Here is a 21,282-nt window from a genome sequence, read left to right as displayed (position 1 = left end):
CAACAACATGGGGGCCGAGGGCACTATGCCCTCTTCATAATCCAACACAGAAGCCTGCTTCCCTACGGCCACATTGTTTGTGGCGGCTTCAATCATATCGTGGTTGGCGGTTGCCTTGGAGATTAAGCCACGTCTGTCGTACTCGATTCCGTGATCACGTGAAATGGGCAAGTTCACGTGATCGGGTTACCTGACGACGGCATAAAACAACACCGGAAACGCTATCCGGCGCTTCACAGCTGTGTTCTCACACCAGCTCACGAGCTCACGGCACTCTCTCAAGTTACTTTGAACTCTTGGTTATCCTGGACTTTGTTTATGGCTCTGCTCCACGAACCCGCTCTTGTTTCCTCCAGGGCTACGACGACTCCCTTTTGGCTTGAAGCATTCCGACTGTTGCAAACACGGCAAGGCTTTACGGACATCTTCGTATTACGTTTGGTTTTGCCTCTCCGGATTTATTACCTTACCTGCTCTTGACCTCGGCCTATGATAATGGACTGCCTTTGGATTTCCCTCAACTGTTTCACGCATGCTGTTGCTCAGAGTCTCACATGAGCTTCCACCTGGTTCCACATCAAGTGCATTCCAGTAACGGGTGTAACAACTGCTGCCCCTTCATTGTTGCTTACCTTTCACCGCCCTAGTGGGGAACAGTCAGTCATCGTGTACACCTTCTGCACTTACTAGCATTCCCCAGCATACCAATCGGTAGGTGTCATTTACTTTGTTTCTTTGGATTTTGATGCACACACTGTAATGTGATTGTTTCACTAAAATCCTGTTTCCATTGCAGCTACCTGGGTGCCGGTGTATTGTTCCTGCCACTTGTGGCCTCAATCATTGGTCAGTGAGTTTTACCACACCTCCCTGTCTGGTACTTGGGGACGAAGGTATACCTAGTCTACGCAAGAATCAGTTCTGACAACTTGGCATGTGATGGAAGAACATTGCCAGATAAGGTTGCACTGGCCAGATGGAGCTTGCTTCACCCCAGTGTACCTCAGGATAAGATGGACACAAAAGTGTCTGGTCATTTGATGCTTGTATAAAGTATATAATAGCTCAGTATAAGAATCTGCACTTGGTATAGGATGGCTGCTCCTGGAAACAATTAAGCTGTACAGTATACACACAGAGTATTCATTTCAAGATCCTGTGTACTGTTGACCATGTAGTCCATGATTTAGGACCTATATATTACACAGTGAAATTGAATCTATAGACTCCCTTGCTCTGCATGCAAGGCACAGTGTCTCCCTAAGATCTCCAACATCTGTGGAGCTTCTAGAGGGATCCATTTATTTCAGCCATCAATGCACAACTCTTGTTTCCTCTTCCTTAAAGTTTCAAGCTGGCCAAAGATCATTTGAACTCTAGTAGGTCTCTTAAAACCTTCTTATGTCCTACTCAAGACTCTCAATACAGGATCCTCTATATTTTGGTAGGTAATTTTGAGCTCTATAAATTCAGAATCAGTAACACAACATGGAAGAAAAGAGACCCTGGTGAGATGTCGAGCGGGCGACATATGGGACGGGAGGCGTTTGCTGTTTGAACATCAATATTAACAGAGGGAAAGAAAGCAGTGACTCCTGTTTGCCTATATATTTAGTTCATATTTAGTTCTTTCTGAGGTTGATCCCTGCCTTGGAGAGAAATTGAGACTGATTTGGGTATACTATGACTCTCCCATTGCTTTCGCCAGCAAAATAGCAAAAGGTATACTCCTCTTGTAAAGGGCTTCTGAAATGCATCTGATGGTAGAAGAAGGAACTGCAGATAGCAGTTCACCACTGGGATGCTTTGGTGACCAGGGAACACATTTCCAAACTCCTGATTTGGGATGATTATTAGGTTTTGGGACTTTCGATGAACAGAATCATGTGGGCAGCAGTTTGTACACAGACACACATAATATAGTGTGCAAAGCTTGTAGCTTACATAATACCCACATAATGTCACATCAAATTTGCAAGTAGTGCCGGGCATAACTCACATTCTTGTTAGATAGTACACCTTACATGCATCATTTCTGAGCTTACCCATGGGATCTTCTCATGGAAGACTTGCTGAAAATAAGATCCCCATAAGGCAACTTCTTAAACTTGTCTCTACCAACTGCTACATAGAACTGTCCATTTTCAAGTTCGGAACCATCTTGCACAAGCTTCCCTTCCAATGTATAAAGTCTGAAATAGAATATGAATAGCAAAGAGTTACAGGCTTGAAAATACAAATATATTGTAGCTATCAAGACATGAGCAAAGTAATTGCAAATCAGTACTTTTGAGGTGTAAAAAGCGTAAGATCCTGGTAAAATAAAATATATATCTGGTCCGTTTTAACCATGAAAGAAACATGTTGGACAGTATTCTTAACTGTAACACTCTGGCTATCTTTGATCCATAGCCTTTCATGGCGACTAGAATACATTTTCAAAGTACAACTGGCCAAAGTGCGTATGTTTATGTTTTGGTTCATCATTATGGCGAAGCAACACCTAGAGTAGAGGTATGGTGAAGAAGAAGGCACAATAAAGACTTTTATTGAATTAAAAAACCTAGCTATCCCTAACTATAAGAGGGGTTTCCCTGCCTTAAACTAAAGACTAAGGGATCTGTCAGAATGCCTGTAAACTGTAAAACCACCGTCCTGCATCAAATTCCTACTTCTGTCCCTTACACTACAACTAAAGAGTCTTAATCAAAAGTAAAGTTCTCTCCCCAGGAGAATGACTCCCTTCTCCTGGGTCTTAAAAAATGTCTTTTCAGCATTCCAAATGAAACCTGGGGAATGACTCCCTTTCCCTGGTCTTGGTTTACACACAGTTGCAAATATCCAATCGATACCAGGAGGTGAATGATTCCCTTCCCCTGGTCTTGGTTTACACACGGCTCTGGATGTGGCCATGGGGAATGACTCCCTTGCCCAGGCTTCTCTGGTAATGTTCAAGCTGGGTCCAGGTTGAATGACTCCCTTCCCCTGGATAATGGTTTCACCAAAGTTCCAATTGTGTGCAGGGGGAATTACTCCTTTGCTTTAACACCTTGAAGTGTCTTCTTTGTGCTAGATGGAATTACCAGTAATTATCACAGACCAAATAATCAGACCCACCAAAGGAAGATGGTAAAATACTGCTTTAATCTCAATAAAACAAAGCAGGGCGAAATGATAGCTATCAACGTCGATGCTAAATCTTTACACACATAAGTTTGCTATAAGTTTGCTTGCACAGAGTTTACATACTTTTACATATGTCATTTATGACACTAAAATCCTTTTCTCCTTGCCCTCCTTTACCCCTGCGATCTTGGAATGGACTTTGAGCTGTCTCACTGATAACTCCCTGCTACCTCATGCAGAACTTGTCAAAAATAAAAGTCATCTTTCTAGCAGCTTCCAATGCCATCCTCACCCCTCTCCTATTTCCTTCCCAAACTGAGCTTCCTTCACCCTCAGCCAATGCTCACAACTTTGGGTCCTCTTTGATAGTGACCTCCAACTACAAAAATGCATCACTACCATCACCTCTGTTGATCATGTTAACCTTCTACGCATTTGGAAAATGTGTCAATTTCTCACTCATCACTCTACAAAACCTCTAATCTCCTACCCCATGCTCAGCATCCCTGACTATTGCTCAAACGATTCTTTGGTCTCCCTCTTTCGCCATTCTTCCATCAAGACAAAGGCCTCAACTACGCCACCTCTCTGCAACCAACCCTTTTGCATCGGCACACCCGGCGCGGCCACTTGGACTCAAAGTCACCAGACCCCTGAAAAGAGTGACTGTGACTGCCTTTGCCTTTGCCTCCACCTACTCTCCTCCTCGTGCTCCTGCAGCTAACTCCCACCCTGACAAAGCCCTCTCTAACTTCAATCTCTCTAAACACCCTTACTCTTTCTCCTGTCATGAGGGTCCGACTGAGCCTTCCAAAAAGTACAACTCTTGGTACGACTCCGATCTGGCTGCCCTTAAATGCAAGTGTAGGGCAGCTGAGCGGAAGTTGAATTTGTCGAGCTGACCCTCTGACAAACTGGCCTGCCGCCTACTTCAAAGGCAATATCGACTCTGCATCCACACCAAGAAAAGAGTCTTTATTCAAGCCTGCATCTCTGCGGCAGCAAACACCACGGCCAAACGTTTAAAAGTATGTAAGGAACTGGCCAATCCTGCAGCAGCCTCCTCTTCTGTCACACCCACCCAGGACCTTTGCTCGTCCCTGGCTGCACACTTCACTGCAAAACCCCAAGACATCCTTTCCACTCTCTTCTCCACACCACCTCATTCACCAACACCTCTGGAGCTTCCCTTGGCCCTTCCACCACTACTCCTCTCTTCTCTCACTCCCATCCGATGGGGAGCAGGTGCAGGTGGATATAGGTCACCTGGCCTAAGCCCTGAACACCTGGTGCCTTCCAGGTTGCTGCTCTTTTTCCCCACTTACCAAGCATTGGCCACGTGGTGCCTTCCTGGTTGCCGCTCTTTTTCCCTACTTAAGGAGCCCTCCAGTCTCTTTTCCTTTGCAGATGGGGAGCAGGTGCAGGTGGATTTAGGTCACCTAACCTAAGCCCTGCTCACTGGGTGCCTTCCAGGTTGCCGCTCTTTTTCCCCACTTAGCAAGCCCAGCCCACCTGGTACCTTCCTGGTTGCTCCTTTTTTCCCTACTTAAAGAGCCCTCCAGCCTCTTTTCCTTTGCAGATGGGGAGCAGGTACAGGTGGATGTAGGTCACCTGGCCTAAGCCCCGCCCACCTGGTGCCTTCCAGGTTGCCCCTCTTTTCCTCCACTTAGCAAGCCCTGCCCACCTGGTGCCTTCCTGGTTGCCGCTCTTGTTCCCTACTTCAGGAGCCCTCCAGCCTCTTTTCCTTTACAGATGAGGAGCAGGTGGATCTAGGTCACCTGGCCTAAGCCCCGCCCACATGGAGCCTTCCAGGTTGCCACTCATTTTTCCCACTTAGCAAGCTCTGCCCACCTGGTGCCTTCTGGTTGCCACTCTTTTTCCCTACTTAATGAGCCCTCCAGCCTCTTTTCCTTTGCAGATGGGGAGCAGATGGAGCTAGGCAATCTGGCCTAAACCCCACCCACCTTCTTAGCCCTGCCTCTTCCTTCCTGCTCTTAACTCTTAGATCAAGGGCGTCTCTCGCCCGGGCCTCCGAAGTGAAGGGCAGACAAAGAAAAGGGCAATTCCTGTTTGAGACTATGAGGATCCAGGGCCCGACCCCCTGCTCAGACAGCAGGTAAGCAAGCACTAACATGCGTTTACTCCCTCTGTTCCCACAGGCCATCCCCACCCCTTCTGGTCCCACTGTGCTGTTCCCTTGTGCCCCCCCACCCTTCTAGCACACAGGTGTTGCCTATTTTTCTTGATTCTTCTACCCTGCTCCCCTTCCCCCAATGCTGGATTTGACTTTTATGGACTTCATTGATTCACGGTGTGTCACCCTTTCTCAAATCTCATCATGGACTTCATTTGCATCTTGTACTCATGGTGGCCATGAATCATGCTGTTCCCATCTTCATCTTGTATCCTGGGTTGCAACATTATGGGCCTCATTACAAGAGTGGCGGAATGGGTTAACGGGTGCCGCAAAAGGATGCGGACCCGTTAACACCATTCCGCCACATTACGAGGTCCCCTCGCGGGACCCGCTCTGCACGTCTGGTTTCACCAGACTTAATCGGCCCATTGTTAGCTCCCTCCCCCATTCCCATTCAGCCCTATAGGGGCTGAAATGGGAATGGGGAAGGTCAGGACCGGGTTCCTGGAGGGAGGAATTACCAGGCCATCCGAACGCGGAATGGCCCGGTAATTCCCCATTCTGGGAACCTGGACCCGATTTTGGCGGCAACAATGCCGCCAATAGCGGCATGGCTACCGCCAAAATCGTAATGAGGCCCTATGTGTTACTACTGACTCTGCAATTATATTCGCTCTCCCCTCTTGCTTTGCCACTCTTTTTGACTGCTTAAGCTCTGTTCTCTCCTGCTCCCCCTTACTCCCTTTTCCTATCTCCTCCCCTCGTCCCCTCCTCCCCTTACTTTCTTCTATGCACTTACTCTATCAGAATTTCCATGGACCTATTCTGATAACAACTTTGTCTGCCTCCTCCTCCCTACCCTTACTTGTTTGCCCCCCCACCTCAGCACTGTCTGAAATGTCGTCAGGCCTAGTACGATAGTCGCTTGTTTTGTCCCTCCACTCCCTTTCTGCACCCCTCTCCCTCACCTTTTGTTTTTCTCCGGCTCTACCAGAAATGTCGTCAGGCCTAGTACGGTAGTCGCCTGTCTGTTTCCATTTCCTTCCCACTCTCCCCCTCCCTTCCATATCTATGTCTTAGCTCTTGCACTATCTGAAATGTCATGAGGCCGAGTACGATAGTTAATTTCACATCCTTACTATTCATGGCCTGAAAGAATGTAATTGTATTTTCCCTTGTTCACTCCCTTGCCTTGAAGCCCTTTGAAACACATTGTGTATAGGCACTATATAAATAAACTATCATATCATATCATCACACCTGATGAGGTCACCAGACAAGTCCGGTATATGAAGGCCTCATCCAAACAGGTGGGCCCCAGCACCTCCAAAACCGCCTTGGCTGATCTCTGCAGTTTCTCGTTTGTCACTTGAGTTTTCCCACCTTCTCTTAAGCGCTCCCCTGTGCACCCTCTACTTAAGAAACCCTCTGGCGACCCCTCCTTTCTGGCAAACTACCGCCCTATCTCTATCACCCCTTTCCTGGGCAAACTCGTGGAGAAGCTGTCTATCTCTGAGCACACCCTCCACACTGAAACTGCTGGTTGCTTCCACCACCATCAGTCTGGCTTTAGAGCATCCAGAGGCACAGAAACTGCTCTTCTGAACACCCGTGAAGACCTGCTCTCAAGTCCAGACACTAACACTCCCTTTGTCCTCATTCTTCTTGACCTCTCCTCTGCCTTTGACACCGTAAACTACAACATCCCGATCGCATGGCTGCATGAAAACCTGGGAATCACAGGTCAGGCTCTGGCGTGGTTAGCCTCCTTCCTTTCTGATCGCCCATCCCAGGTGGAACTTGGGTCCTTTCTCTATACTACCACTCTTTCAACCTCTGCCATTCCCCAGGGTTCTAACCTATCCCCCTGATTCTTCAATGTCTACATGGCTGCCCTAGCACGTGTGATTTCCACTTTCATCTGTAATTTCCAGTGTTATGCGGATGACACACAACTCTCCTTCAGGCTACCTTCCCCCACCTCCTCTACCTCGCTCATATCTGACTGTCTGTCCACAATTCAGTCATGGTGTGCTGCAAATGACCTCTGCCTCAATCCCAGTAAGACTAAGATCATTTGCATTGGGACTCCTGCTCCCGCTTTCCCACTCTCACTCTGGAAGGCCTCCTTTGGCCCTGTGCCTGCACACACCTGCGAGGCAAAAAACCTTGGGGTCTTCTTCGCTTCCACTCTCTCCTTCTCCACTTACATTTCAGACATCTCTAAAAAGTCCAACTACCAGCTACACCTCCTCTGGGGTACTCTTCCTGTTCTTACCTTCCCCCAGCGGCTCACTGTCCAGAGCCCTGGTTCTCTCAAGGCTGGACTACTACAACAGCCTTGTTCTCAACCTCTGCGCTGCACCCTCTACAACTCATCCAGAACAGAACCGCAAGACTTATCCGTGGCCTCAAGCTCAGGGACTGCATCTCTCTGGCATTGAAAATCCATCACTGGCTCCCCGTGGCTGCAAGGGTCAAGTTCAAGACCCTCTGCATTGTCCACAAGGCCTTCTGCAGCCTGGGACCTACCTATCTGCAACATTGCCTACCAAAATACTGTGCTTCCCGAGCCCTCCGCTCATCTACCTCTAACCTTCTGCGAGTGAGCCGGTTCTCCAAGCAGAGATTTCGAGGGACATCTTTATCGTCTGCAGGGGCCTCCCTCTGGAATAGCTTCCCTGCCGCACTCCGTCTTGAGCCTGATCTCCTTAAATTCCGGAAACACCTCAAGACATTCCTCTTCTCCTCTTCCTTCTCTATCCCTTTACCCTGCTAACGTTCCTCTCTGCTCTAGCCCTCTCTCCCTCCATTTTCTGTTCAGCCTACTGACTGGCCTCCTGGTGTACCTCAGAGTCTCACAGGTCCCTGGCACCCTTGCCAGTCCTCTCGCACTTGCCTCCGGCCCTTGCACTTGCCTCATTGTTACTGCACTTGGTCAATGACCCATGAGGTTGGCATCTTTCAGCACTTACCCCAGCTCCGGACTGACTGGGCGCACTTGGTCCACTCCCCCACACCGCCCACCACCTGCACTTGTCCCCTCTCCCCTCTCCTGCACCTATCAGCGCACTTGCATGATCTGAATGCACCATGCCTTTGAAGTTCGTCTATGTGTTTTTCCCTTGTCTCCCCTCCTTGCATGGCGGTTCCATATTCACATCTTTGTTCTTCAAATATATATATATATATATATATATATATATATATATATATATATATATATATATATATATACACCATAGTGTTCAGTGTACCATAGCTCTGCTTTGCTGCGGAAGCTGCCATGCCATGTAATGGGGATTTCCCTTCAGAAGTTTGGGGGCCTTTATTGGGAGAGGAGTTAAACCTTTCGGCTCACCCTTTCTTTGTTTTTAGATTTGTCAGAAACCTACTCTCCTGATATGGGTGTGCCCGCATGAGCCTTTAACTGGACGTGGGAACGCACAGAACTTTCAGAAATCTTTGCTAACTCCCCAGGTTCTGTGATATTCTTGTCCACTAGATGCTTCTGTAACTCTGCCACACATTTTTTTAAAGAATGCCTGCACGCAACCACATTAAGCATTCTCTCAGAAATCTCAACATTGTTACCAGTCACCCAGCCTTTCAGATGCTTCAAGGACAAATGCGTAAAAACACCTTAAATGTTTGGTTGACCTTTTGGTCTAAAACTCCTTAGGAATACCTGGGGTTGCAGAACTTCTTGATGATGGGGGGCCTTCATTTTGTAATTAATGGACCTCTCCTCGGGAGCTAACTATATGATGACGTCAGTGCCATAATTCATAAGGGCTGAACCCCACAATCGTTCCCCTACCTTCTGAAGCTGGCAGGCTAACTCGAGGGCTTCAAACCAGTCACCACATCATATGGTTGGACTCAGTCGTTAGGGAAATAGCGCCAAGGCTTTGCTTGGGTGACATCACTTGAAACTCTTACCTCCCCCTCAGAAGATTGTCTGCAGATCTGCTTTCTCTCTTGAAGCTGTAGCTTGCACAGATCTAGCATAACAATATCTCTATGCTTCTGTTTCGATAGGGCTGCTAAATCTCTCTGTATCTTCTCTGGTAAGGCCAACACCCTTTACTCAAGAAGGAGCTTTCTAGCAGCCAATCAGGCTCCAGTCAGAATAACCTGCGACCTGGATGATACTAGTTTCCTAACTGCAACTTGGAGCTCAGAGGAAACTCAGGACCTTTGCTGAACCACACTTCCTGTCCTTTGGGAAGAATGGAGGGAACAGTTATCACTTTCTCTATGCCCATTCACTGACCCCCACACTGGAAAGGGTTTATGGCTTGGATGCTCAAAATCACTGCTCAGCTCGTGGGTCTCCTCTGCTACCCATGCTTCCTATTAAGCTTGGAGGATCTTCAGGATTTCTAACCTTAGAGCCATGGGTGAGCCTTCTTTCCTGACACAGATGGCGAAGGGCATTGGATTTCAGGCCCTTCACAAAATCAATTTGTTGTTGAAAATATCAGCTTTCAATGATTATAATGTTGCCTGTACAATTTATTTTATTTTGGCTGACTAAACTGTATGCATGGTCTTTGCCAGATCCAAGCGCTGACCGCCAGTGTGACAAAATGACTATTGTTCTGCAAGAGTACTGGGATGAGTAATGACTAAAACTCCTACTCGGACCCAGACTACTACTACTACTAAACCATCAGTGGTCCCAGTCACTAAGGAGAAATGGGCGCAGCCTGACTGTTATACCTCTTTCACCTCCTTAAGGCATCATGGTCCAAGGAGAGTTTATACTCTTCAGGAGGGGTGAGAGCTAGCATGCAAGCAGACCAAAAAACAGTAACACTCTGGTACAAAAATAAACCAGTGACCTTCCCAAGTTTCTGTAAGAAAGGATACTTAAATTAAACTAAAAATGCAAACATGCTGTAACCACCTCTATAAGAGAAGACAAACAAAATGCAGACTATGAAATGAAAGTGCACATTCTAGCTCCGAAGACAGGGGTGCAAACCCAATAATTCTAGCAGCAATGTAGAGTTCACTGGAGATGCCTTTGAAAAAGTTAGAGAGTGGGGTCTTAATAGTCACCAAGGCACTTTGAGGCAGACTAGGGGGACAGAAGCACTTAAATACCATCTGTGATTCTTCTGGGGACTCAACAGTGTGTTTTAGATTATTTTCCAGTGCTTGAGTCAGCATCAAGACAAGTCAATGACATTGAGATCGAGCTGGCTTTGAGATGGGTCAATACGATTTCTTCTAGCTTGTCAAATTGCACTGAGTCTAAGTCTACCACTGGGTCGAGATAGCATTGAGATGGTTGTTTCCAGCAGATCTACCTCATCGATACAGGTGAGTGAATGGCTTTGAATGGGTGGAGTCAGCGTCAAGATAAATTAAGACAATGGCTTCTATTGGGACATGTCATAACAAAATGGGCCAGTCAAGGGCTTCCACTGGATTGAGTTGGAATTGTGTTTGAAGAAGTGGTTCCCAACTAACCCATCAGGATACTTCCTGTCTTCTGGGGGAGGTGACAAGCCAAGAGATTAATAGGGATTTTTCTTGGGCAAATTGTTGTTTTGGGTGAAACCCAGTTCCCAGATGCTGATACATATTACAACCCTGTAAGTGGGCGGCTAGCAACCAAGCTGACAATAATATGGCACCACTAGGTTTTGGCCAGTATAATTATTGATCCCCATAGCCAACCGTGTCATAACCAGACATGTCTTATATTTAGAGTTTCATCTGCCACCAGGTTCTGGGAGCAGACAATGATATAATGTTGGTTAAAGGAAACACCTGGCTGTTGGAAGTTGGACTCCATAAGCCTTTTGGCAAATGCCCAACTGCAAATCTGCTGCTGAGAGGTCCCAATGCCAGTATGTCTACTGGCACATCTCAGCAGCCGATTTGCAGTTTGCCTCAGCATAGTTACATGTTTGCACTATGCTTTTGGTTATGGAATATTATGAAAGGGGGGGGGGGTGATTAGCAGGCCTCACTTTCAAATAGGTCTACTCACATAATTTTAATTTTAAAATAAAAAAAGCTCAGGCTATTTCGCCCACACAAATGGCATTCTGTCAAATGGACACAGGAAGCAGACAGGTGGAGGAATCACTGAAACGAGATAATTATCCCTCCATGTCATAGCCTTAATCTATGTGTCTTCTGCAGCACAAGGAAAAACAGACTCTGGCCAGCCCGCTTTGGATGAAGGATCAGACTGTACAGGTTTCCAAATGATGATTCAGATTCTGGCACAGTACTTAACGTCTTATTTTTGGGCAACTCATCAGTACTGAGTAACAGCATACAGATCCATGCTGCCCACTAATATTCTTTATTAAAGCTCCTTTTTTATTACCAATAGTTGATTGTAGCTAAGCCTGACACTATGGTATAACAGGCAGCAAAGGACAAGAAACTGAGCATTCATTTTAAACCTCTTCCTCCCACCATGGGATTACATGGTGCATATCCAAAAGGGGTGACTTCTAAATTGCCATCAGTTTGGTCATCTGGAGTTTAGATGAGAATAGGTTGATGTTACAGTTTACGATGGTCAGCCTGCCCTCGTTTGCTTACCTTGTAAACGTGACAATATTATCATCAATTCTGATAAATGCTGTGATTTCTTTAACTTTCTACCAGTATCGAACCTAGAATCACAGTGGTGCGTGATTATAGCATTCACACCCTGGCAGGGGGGTAGACATGGGCGTTAACAGCCCACCAGCCCAAGCTGGGGTTGCATGCCGTTAAAGCCCATGTCCACCCCCCCCTTCTGGGGCGGGAAAGCTAATTACAACCTTCGGTTTTAACGGGGTGCGGATAGTCTTTTTGTTTGGTCCGTCGGGAGATCAGCTCAGCCCGAGCCCCTCTCCCGAAAGAGAAAGGAAAAATATGGCTGTTGTCATTCAAATTGAAAAGGTACTAGACAATATGTTCCAAAATGGCTGTGGTCATCCAAAAAGGGACCTAGTCCCTTTTATATTTTAATGGCGGGTGCGGCCAGTGAAAGCACAATCGGTGTGAATAAAAGGTTGCATTCAGCCCATTTATGTAGATTTGGAAAAGTCTATTACTGACTAGTTACTATTGGACATTGTTCCTCCGGTTTAGAGGATACAAGACATTTTTTACCATCTTCTCAACCGGAATGTTCGGCTACCCTATTCCAAAGGATCCTAGATGGCTAAAGAGCTTGTGTCTGGAATTCATGACATAGTAAAGGGCAGATTTGTTCAGTTCCTGCGTAAGAGAGGGGTGTATGGTTTCACTCAAATAACTATCTAGTGAGGAAAGTCACAGGGGACTAGCGTCCCATCTTGGAGTTTGAGTGATGTAACGGTTTCGTCCAGGGTCTCTTCACAATTGTTTTAATGACCTGAAGCTCACTTAATCTTTCTTTGGGAGGTGAAAGATGCATATTTCCACATTGCAATTGTAGAAGATCATCATTTTGAGATTGTTTCAGCTTTGGTCCTTTAATTCTCTCTTTCGGAAACCAATCTGTTGTATATTCATTAAGGTGCAAGCTCCATTGGTCTGCCAAAAGGAACTTTATTTCTTCACCACTTGGACAAGTGGCTTATCCACGCCCTAAGCCAACCGAAGTGACCAATGCCTGAGTTCCATCTTCTGTCCCTAATGGTCACCTACATCCTAAGGGTAGAGAACGGGAAGGTGGGCAGTTCAAGCAGGTCTCTCTCTCTCACACACTCTCTCACTCTCACTGGGCCTCATTAGGACCCTGGCGGTCCCGTAATGAACGGTGCCGGTACGGGACCGGCACCATTCATTACGGGCTGCCCTATTACAAGGACTGCTGCGGGACCCGCTAAGGAACACCTGGTCAGACCAGGCGTCCTTAGCGGGTCCCGCTAGCAGTCCAGGATGCTAACAACGGGCCCGTCATTAACAGGCCCATTGTTAGCATCCTCCCCATTCCCATTGAGCCCTGTGGGGATTCATTTTTACCAGGTCCCAGAAAAGGGCAATTACCAGGTCCGCCAAGGTCAGAATGACCCGGTTATTGCCATTTTCAGGAACTCCCGAAATAATCATTACCGGCGGCAGCCGTGCCCTTAATCGTTCACTCTCACTGTCTCTCACTCACATGTTTACCTTGAAACACAATAATCTTTCTTCCCTACATGAGCAGGGTCCTTCAGGCCTGGCAACTGATGTAATGTCCTTTCCACCGTGAGAGGTCTTTCAATTGAATTTCCTTCTCGTCTCCTTACACACACATATAATGAACAGAATCAGGAGGGAGGACTTATTTTGATTTTACTTTTATTGTGATTTAGCCTGGCCCTGGTTTCCATTATTGCTCCACACTTCTCTAACTTCAGCTTGGTCACCATCTCTCCAAACCCACTCAGATTGGCCAATGTTTACAATCCCTAATACTGAAGAGCTATCAGTGTAGAAATTCCAGATGTTTAAGGTTTCCTTTGTGGTGGCAATCCCTTTGGCTACCTGATTAACAAACTGAGGCACTTGCTCTCGTCCAAGCCTAATCTAGGTTTGCTTCCAGACAGGTAGGTGTTTTACCGCTGTCTGCTGAGCCCAAGTCTGTGTCTCACATTTGCATACACGAGACATTTCCTCTCCCAGACTTTCATTTTATTTATTTAATTATTGTGCATTTGTAAGGGGCTTATACATCAAGTAAATTGTGTTTCAAAGCGCCCACAGGGCAACGGGTAGGGAACATGGGAATGAAAGGCAAATATAATAACAACGAAGAAAGAGAGAGGCGGTCCTACCAGGCCTTGTGAGCATTCAGAGTGTGCAATTGTAGAGAGAGAGAAGGGATGAATGAGCGGTAAGGGCTAGAAGTACCACAGAGGAACGTGCTAGCAGCTGTTAAGTGCCTGGTAGAGATCACTTGGTGAGAGTGGTCAACTGCCAGTACAATAAGTGCAGGCATGTGAGTTAGCCCAGGCCAGTGGGTGCCCAAAGGCAAGTGCTGGGAGTGGGCAGAGGCTGAAGGCCATTGGGTGGGGGAAGCCAGGACCCAGAAGGACACATAAGGGCACTGGTTAACAATCTCAGCGACTGTGAGGTTAAGCAAGGGAAGGAGAGGTGAAAAGGAAAGTCTTGAGGAGCGTCTGGAATTTGAGGAGATCCGGCCCAAGACGGAGAGGAAGGGGGAGGCTGTTCCAGTGGTGGAAGCTAGCCGAGGAAACAGATCGGCCACAAGCTTGCTGTTTAGAGAAGCGCTTGTCACGCAGTGATGTAGAGAGTTGCCACCGGAGGAACGTAAAGATCTGGAGGAAGAGTATTTACTTCAGTCCTTCATCTTCTAATTAACTGTTGCTTGTACAGGATGTTGGAAGAGGAGGTTGCATTTAGCTTGAAATAGATTCATATTTTCATTCAATGGACTTTATGTCTTTTTCATGACAGGCTGCTGAGTGTCAGGAGGTGAAACCAGTGTTCTCATCTGCACACAGAAAGCCACTGAAACAGTTTCTGGGACAATGGGCGGGCACCTTTGTTGGGTCTTGCGTAGTCTTGGCGGGTGCTTCCAGCACTTGTAGAGTATAACTTATCTTACCAGGGATAACAATGAGGCACCATGTCAGCCCTCATACAACCACTTCCACCATTGCAGAACCGCTCTTTTAATGAAGTTAAAGCCTACCTCTCCATTTTACCACACTACTGCAGATTTCGAAGCATGGAGGACATCTTAGACTGGATGGACCCAGTTGTCTTCATCTTAACTATCAGAAAATGGAGGAGATTGTGCAAACACTAAGAAATTATCTCTCCTGATATCCCACGCCCCCATGTTTTTGGGAAAACTTGTCAAGTTGTTGTCTGAGGTTAAATGCTTACATGATGCAGTTGATAAAGATTCAGCCCATTTCCATGGGATAATATAGTACGCCATGTGGCTGCATGGCTTTTGCCCCTTCATACCACTGGAGACGTGTGCAGTTATAGATGGGGTTTTAGTGACTAGTCTCTTGCACTGCTGTAATGCTCTCCTGTGTGATCCTCAGGGCACAGACTATTCTTCCCAAGGCTCTGTCAGACAAGTGTAGATACATGACTTTCCATCTTGAGATCAAGGCTTGGAAATCCATTGCCAAATTCTGTTAATAACAGCACACAAGTGTCTAGTGGCAGGCTCCCTTTGTAGCAGCTGCTATTTAGTTAGGTGTTAAATATGGCACAATGTTGTTACATTGCCAGTATATTTTCCTATGCGTTTTTAGCCAAAAATATTTCAATGAAAGAACTCATTAAAAATTGGGGTGTGGTGTGAAGCATCATGAAGCACGCACGACACAGACAACAGAATTAAGTTCAGAATAAAATACATTATTTAATCAAATATCAGGATGATATAAGGCCTAACCTGCCCTATGGTAAGGTGGGATTTCTCTACCTGAATGAAACAAAGAAAAGTCAAAGAGTTCCACATAAATGTATGTGTCCAAAATCTATGCTTGCCTTCAGAACTAAAGCTAAACAATGTTCAGGGATGTTGATAATAAAAGAAATAGTGTTTAACTCTAGGTTCTGAGCTTCTTCCAGCTCCCAGCTCTCTTTCAGTTCCCCTTCGCCAAGATTCAGAAAGTTCCACACACGTCTCAAGGATACCTTTCTTAAGTTCAAAGCAATATAGTTCAAAAGAATCCTCGGGGCTCCCTTCCCCAGGACCCAAGCAACACAGTTAAAAAACAAAAGTTCTTGAGGCTCGGTTCTCAAGACCACATGCGCAGTTCCTCAAGTCTCAGGGTTCCCTTCCCCAAGACTTCAATTTCACCACCACACTGTCTTTAGATTTCAGCATTCAAGGCTCACTGTTAGACCACACGATCCACCCATCACAGGTCACTCAACCAGGTTTCCTGGGCTCTTTAGCCAGCACAGGTTCTTTGGTACTTGCTTCTGTGCACCAAGGCACCCTCACTTAGTTCCTTTTTATCGTCCTCTTCACTTCATGTGCTGATTTACACTGCTCTGGCTTCTCTTTGTCAGCCTCGTGGATCAGCCATCACGTGCCACACACCTCTTGCCAGTCTTTGGCCTTGCCGTACTGCATTCACTCTTAAAAGTTCATTTTGAGGTTGTTTTGTTCATTCCCCACATTTGTATGGCGCTCTGTCACACTTGTGACCTTTTCTACAATTAGTTTTCACAAGGGCACTTGGGCGATCCTCTGTTACTTGCTTTACCCATAAAGGTTTATTCCATTCAGTATTTAATAGTCTTAACTTCAAGGTTTCAGTCAATTCATTGAGCAATATGCATTGATGGGGTTTTAATTTAAAGTCCCCATTTAGTTCGGTATTCAATATTTATTTGTTTTGCTTAAATTTAAGTTCCCATTCAATTCGGTATTCAATATACGTTTGTTTTATTTGAATTTTGTGGATCGTTACTTATTTGTGGTCTGCTAGGAGCTCCCCAGTATTTGAGTGCGCTCCCTGACACACACTCCTCTCAGCATCTACCGCTGCTTCTTCTCCACTTCTGAAGCCGGGAAGTCCGCCTACACGAGCCCTGCTTGCTTGCCATGTGTTTGCTTCTGCACGCCGGCACCTGAAATGCTTCTTCATGGACGAAGGTGGCGTCCTTTCTTCGTCATGCTTTTCCACAGCTCCTGCTGCCTGCTGTCTGTCACAGATCTGCGGCAAGTACACAACTCCCTTGCTTCGGGTCCTGCAAGTCCTCTGGGATATCTGTGGACATCCTGGCTCCTTCTCTGGTCCCACCACGGCTGCCTCCTTCTTACAAGGGCCCGCTGCTGGACTCTCCAATACAGGCCTCTCCGTTGCTCTATGCTCTGTTCCACTAGTCCCTCTTCATACACCAGCAGTCTCTTTACAGGCTGCAGGTGTGGATGTCTAATGAGACTTGTCTGACCATATTTAAAGAGACATACCTGACCCACACAGCACTTTACAGGCATTTTCCTCGTCCATGTACTAGAGTGGTGAAATGGTGTAATGTTCACTATTCTTAATCGCTCCTTCCTTGTCCCAGAACTGTCAAGTGTCACATGTGGGGAAATGAGGGGAACAGCTTTATAGTAACCCATAAAGGTTGGGGGAGGATTAGGTTGGTCCTCCACAGAAAAAGGGGAATATCATTTCTCACCTGTGTGTACCCCACTACCATTCGCCAAGGACTCTGTAACCAGGTGATCCTCCTTCGCTTCTCCACCCCCACGTCGGGATCCAAGAGCGATGGCCTTTCCATGGCCACCTGAGCAGAAGATCCAAGGGGAGTAGGAGAATACCCTCTGGTTTCTCACAGTGGGTAAGGGGACATAATGGGTAGGGATTGGGGAATAGGGAGTAAATAATAGGGGAGAGGTGCTTGGGGGAACCCCCCTGCCAAATATTTTAAAAAACATTTGATGAGTTAAAGAAAATACATATTTTCAGCAAAAAAAATATCGGAAAAATAACTGGGGATGAAAGAACATGGAACCATTAAGTATGGGTTCCAGGAGAGATCAGATCAGTGAGTAGAAGCAATTGATTTCACAAAGGCCATACATAAACATTCCACCAGACTGACCAACTAATTGAAATTAATGAAAAACAATACAGAGGACCTCATTGTGTCTGTTCCAGCCACTTGGCTATCAACCTCGCTCATCCACAACCCCTTGAAACATATGCTCCAACTTGCTGCGTCCCACATCCCCCACCCCCTGCCGGAGCTGCAGACCTCTCCCTTCTTAGCCTGCCCTCTGCACTCTGCTGCCTCTGGAGTCTGATCTCCTCCTGTATGCCCAGACTCTGTTCCCTTCTGATATCAGTGTCCCTGCAGCTCCCCTCCTCCTGTGATACCTGCCCTGACTTGGAACTGTCACCAGATTAGCTCCATTGGGTTACCACTGTTCCCCATTCGTTCATGAATTCTTCTTAGCCTGGATTTGGATGACACCTGGACATTCCTTGGGTCTGAACCGGTGGTCTCCACTTGGAATTGGCCCCTGTGGGGCTATGGGTTCTCCTAACTGTGCTGTAGAGCCCATAGCCAACTTCCCGCACCATCCTCGTGTCATGATGTAAGGCAGGCTCTCCCTTCCGCTCCTTCCTGCTTCGTGGGACTCCTACAGTCATAAGAATAGAGGTGAAGTGCTGGAGTGCTAATGTTCATTGGCACTCTTCTGGGCTACATACTCCGCAAAAGCTCATTATTTGCATGTTTTCACAGAACAGGGTTGGCACTGCCTGCCGGTCTGTGGTTAAAATATGTAGCGCTTGCATATAGGCCTCTCCATTTGAGGATTCAGGGTTCAAGTCCCTGTTCGGGTGCCGACAGATCCATGTATATTACAGAAGTCTGAGGAAGAGAAGTGTCTTTACAAACTGGCTACACTTACTAGATTACTTCTGAGTTCCTTACCATTGTGATAGAATCCACCAGTTGAAAGATGTTCATGAATGTTAAGAATGTTAAAAAGTAACAGGTTGACAGCCTTGAAAATGTAATTCGTGATTCTGAAACGCGTAGGCATATTGGAGTGTTTTACTATTGAGACTTATCAAAAAAGGCATTCCATGATAGCAATGTGCAATGAATAGCTAGATGAATGTTTGATGTTTTCATCTGACCATATGTACATTTCTACACATGTAATGTGATTTAGACCCTATGGATTCAAATTAGTTTTTGGCTTTAGAGAAAAATGCAGGATTGTATTTAATAGCACCTGTGAACAAATTCATGTGATTAATTGTATTAAACACACTTGTTGTAAGATATACTTAGGGTACATTTTTGGAATTTTGGTGTAGAAGTTCAATTTAACTACAGAGTGCTGTCGGACCCAGAGGAGTGCAGGCGAGGTCAACAGTCAAACGACTGGTATGTGTTTTGGTTAGTTGATGCCGGAGCCCCAACAGGTCACGGGGCACCACCCGATTGCCCCTGAAATAATTGTGAATTATTAGAGACGTTAGTATTGCATTTTCCTCACACCTATTGAGTTTCAGTGATTCTCACTTTGGTGCACCTCGCATCTGTTCAGATTGTTTTGATACCACATCTCCATTTGTTAATCATTACACACTGCATGGGATGGATTCTACTGCCTCAAGCTTTGGATGAGATGCTCTCAGGTCCTGCTGACTTTTAAGAACACTTCTTTATTTAAAATTAGATAGATGTGCTGAACAAGTCTTATCTCTGTGAGTCCTTCAAGTAAAGGTATGGAATGCCTGCTTTATCATAAAATGTTAAGGGCTCCGAGAATGAAAGGGGAAGAAGGGTTAGTGCCCGAATTAATCTTCTTTTCATTGAGTACTGGTCTTGCTCGTCACAGTCCTTCTCGCAGGCTCCCCCTGCTGTGATATGTCCATTCTTTGTTATAAAGGTGATAAGGGGGCTTGGCAGACATGCATGGTGTTTGAGAGTGGGGGTTAGGATAGTCAGGTAGGCTGGGCTTCAAACGTTCTTTCAAAAGATACTAGCAACATAGTGTGAGTTCTGTGCAAGACGAAGCACCGCGTGTTATGGGCTGCGACAAGGAAGGGAATACCTAAGTGTAATAAAGATTGCTGGTAAGCAATCGGGGGAACCTTCCTTCATCCCGACCTTCTTCTTTTCCTCCATTCCTCCCTGCATCCACATCTCCCTTCCTTCCCCCATACTAACCTTTCTCCATTCCTCCTTTCCTCCCGCCCTCCATCTTTACTTCTCTTCCTCCCTCATCCCTCTTTTTCTCCATTCTTACTGCTCTTCCTCCTTCCTTCCCTCTTTTCCTCCATCCTTTCCTCTCTTCATCCATCCTTACCTCTCTCCCGCCCTACTTCTATTCTTCATCCTCACATCTCTTTCTTCATCATGTTCTCCCTTCCTCCATTCTTCCCTTCTCTCTTCCTTGAGTCCACATTTTTGCCCCCGCCCCTTTTGCCATTAGTCACACTCACACTTGTTATTTAGACTGATAACAAATGGCAAAAGCTGCATTAGCAAGAGCTTCTGTTTGTAGAAAATGTAGATCCTTACGAACCCAACGCTTCCCCTGGCTAGATAAATGGGGCACGAAAGGGCAAGGGGTGTCATTTAAGGTGGCTTGGGGTAGCCAGTTTCATCCTCTCTGGACTACTTTGAAACATAGATTTAACCTATCTTGCGGGTGTTTCTGTTCTGGGTGGGTGCCTATGTGGAGAATGCAGTAAGAATGTTCTGGATGAGCATGTCAGTGAATGCGAGAGGTGTGTGGGTGAGTGACTGGTGGGTGAATGGGTATGAATGTGATTGTGTGTCAATGTTATGGGTGAGTGCGCATGTAGAGAGTGCAGTGTGAATGATCTGGGTGTGCGTGTGAATGAATATGAGAGAATGTTTATGGGTGAGTGACTGGTGGGTGAATGGGTATCATTGTGATTGTGTGTATGTTTGAGATGCTAGGTGCCCAATGAGGACTAGGGAATTGTTGACATTTCCTTAAAGTGACCTGGCATGTTTTACTGGAAATTTTTGGGCAGAAGCAACTTGATTATTGTTATTACGTGGCTAGAGTGGCATTTTGGTGCAGCCAGACTAGCTATTTCTCACTGTGGCATGCAATTTTTTAGTGAACATCTATGATAAAGCAAGCATGATAAGTGCTCTTACGTGTCTAGGCTGGAGTAGACTGGAGCCAGTTTCAACATGTTTTCTTATTGTGGCATGGAATTTTAATGGAAAAGCCAACAGATATATGTCTTACCTGGGGCTAGTAGTATAGATTGGTATAGCAAGCTTGGATATGGTTTTTTTATAGTATAATTACTGTCTTATGCCAAAGCAAACATGAGTATGTTCTTATATAGGAAAACTGGCATATATTGGTGCAGCCAGCATGGACCTGTATTGGCACAGCTAGCATGAACACTTTTTTTCATAGTGATATGTATTGTTGGGTAAGGCATGAAAATGCATTGGGAAATGCTCCCGTGCATTCTTGATGACTTACATCTATTGGATTTTTTTCATGAGTTATCCTACACAACTGATTGCAAACTGTCTGGCTGTTTGCTAAATTTTTCACAGAAAGTGTG

General features: G+C 46.0%; 1 protein-coding gene across 1 annotated transcript in view; it reads right to left on the bottom strand.

Annotated features, from left to right (window-relative positions):
• Positions 1-21,282, bottom strand: part of DCDC2 (doublecortin domain containing 2) — a 770,556-nt gene that overhangs the window by 391,709 nt on the left and 357,565 nt on the right. The window contains exon 5 of the mRNA XM_069613571.1: positions 2,046-2,192. Within this exon, the coding sequence (XP_069469672.1) occupies positions 2,046-2,192 (147 nt within the window). The remainder of the gene's footprint in view (positions 1-2,045; positions 2,193-21,282) is intronic.

Source organism: Ambystoma mexicanum, chromosome 5p (genome assembly GCF_040938575.1).
Source record: "Ambystoma mexicanum isolate Mex_15411 chromosome 5p, UKY_AmexF1_1, whole genome shotgun sequence".
Taxonomy (NCBI): domain Eukaryota; kingdom Metazoa; phylum Chordata; class Amphibia; order Caudata; family Ambystomatidae; genus Ambystoma; species Ambystoma mexicanum.
The sequence above is the reverse complement of the archived record's forward strand: the minus strand, read 5'-3'. Positions and strand labels throughout refer to the sequence as shown.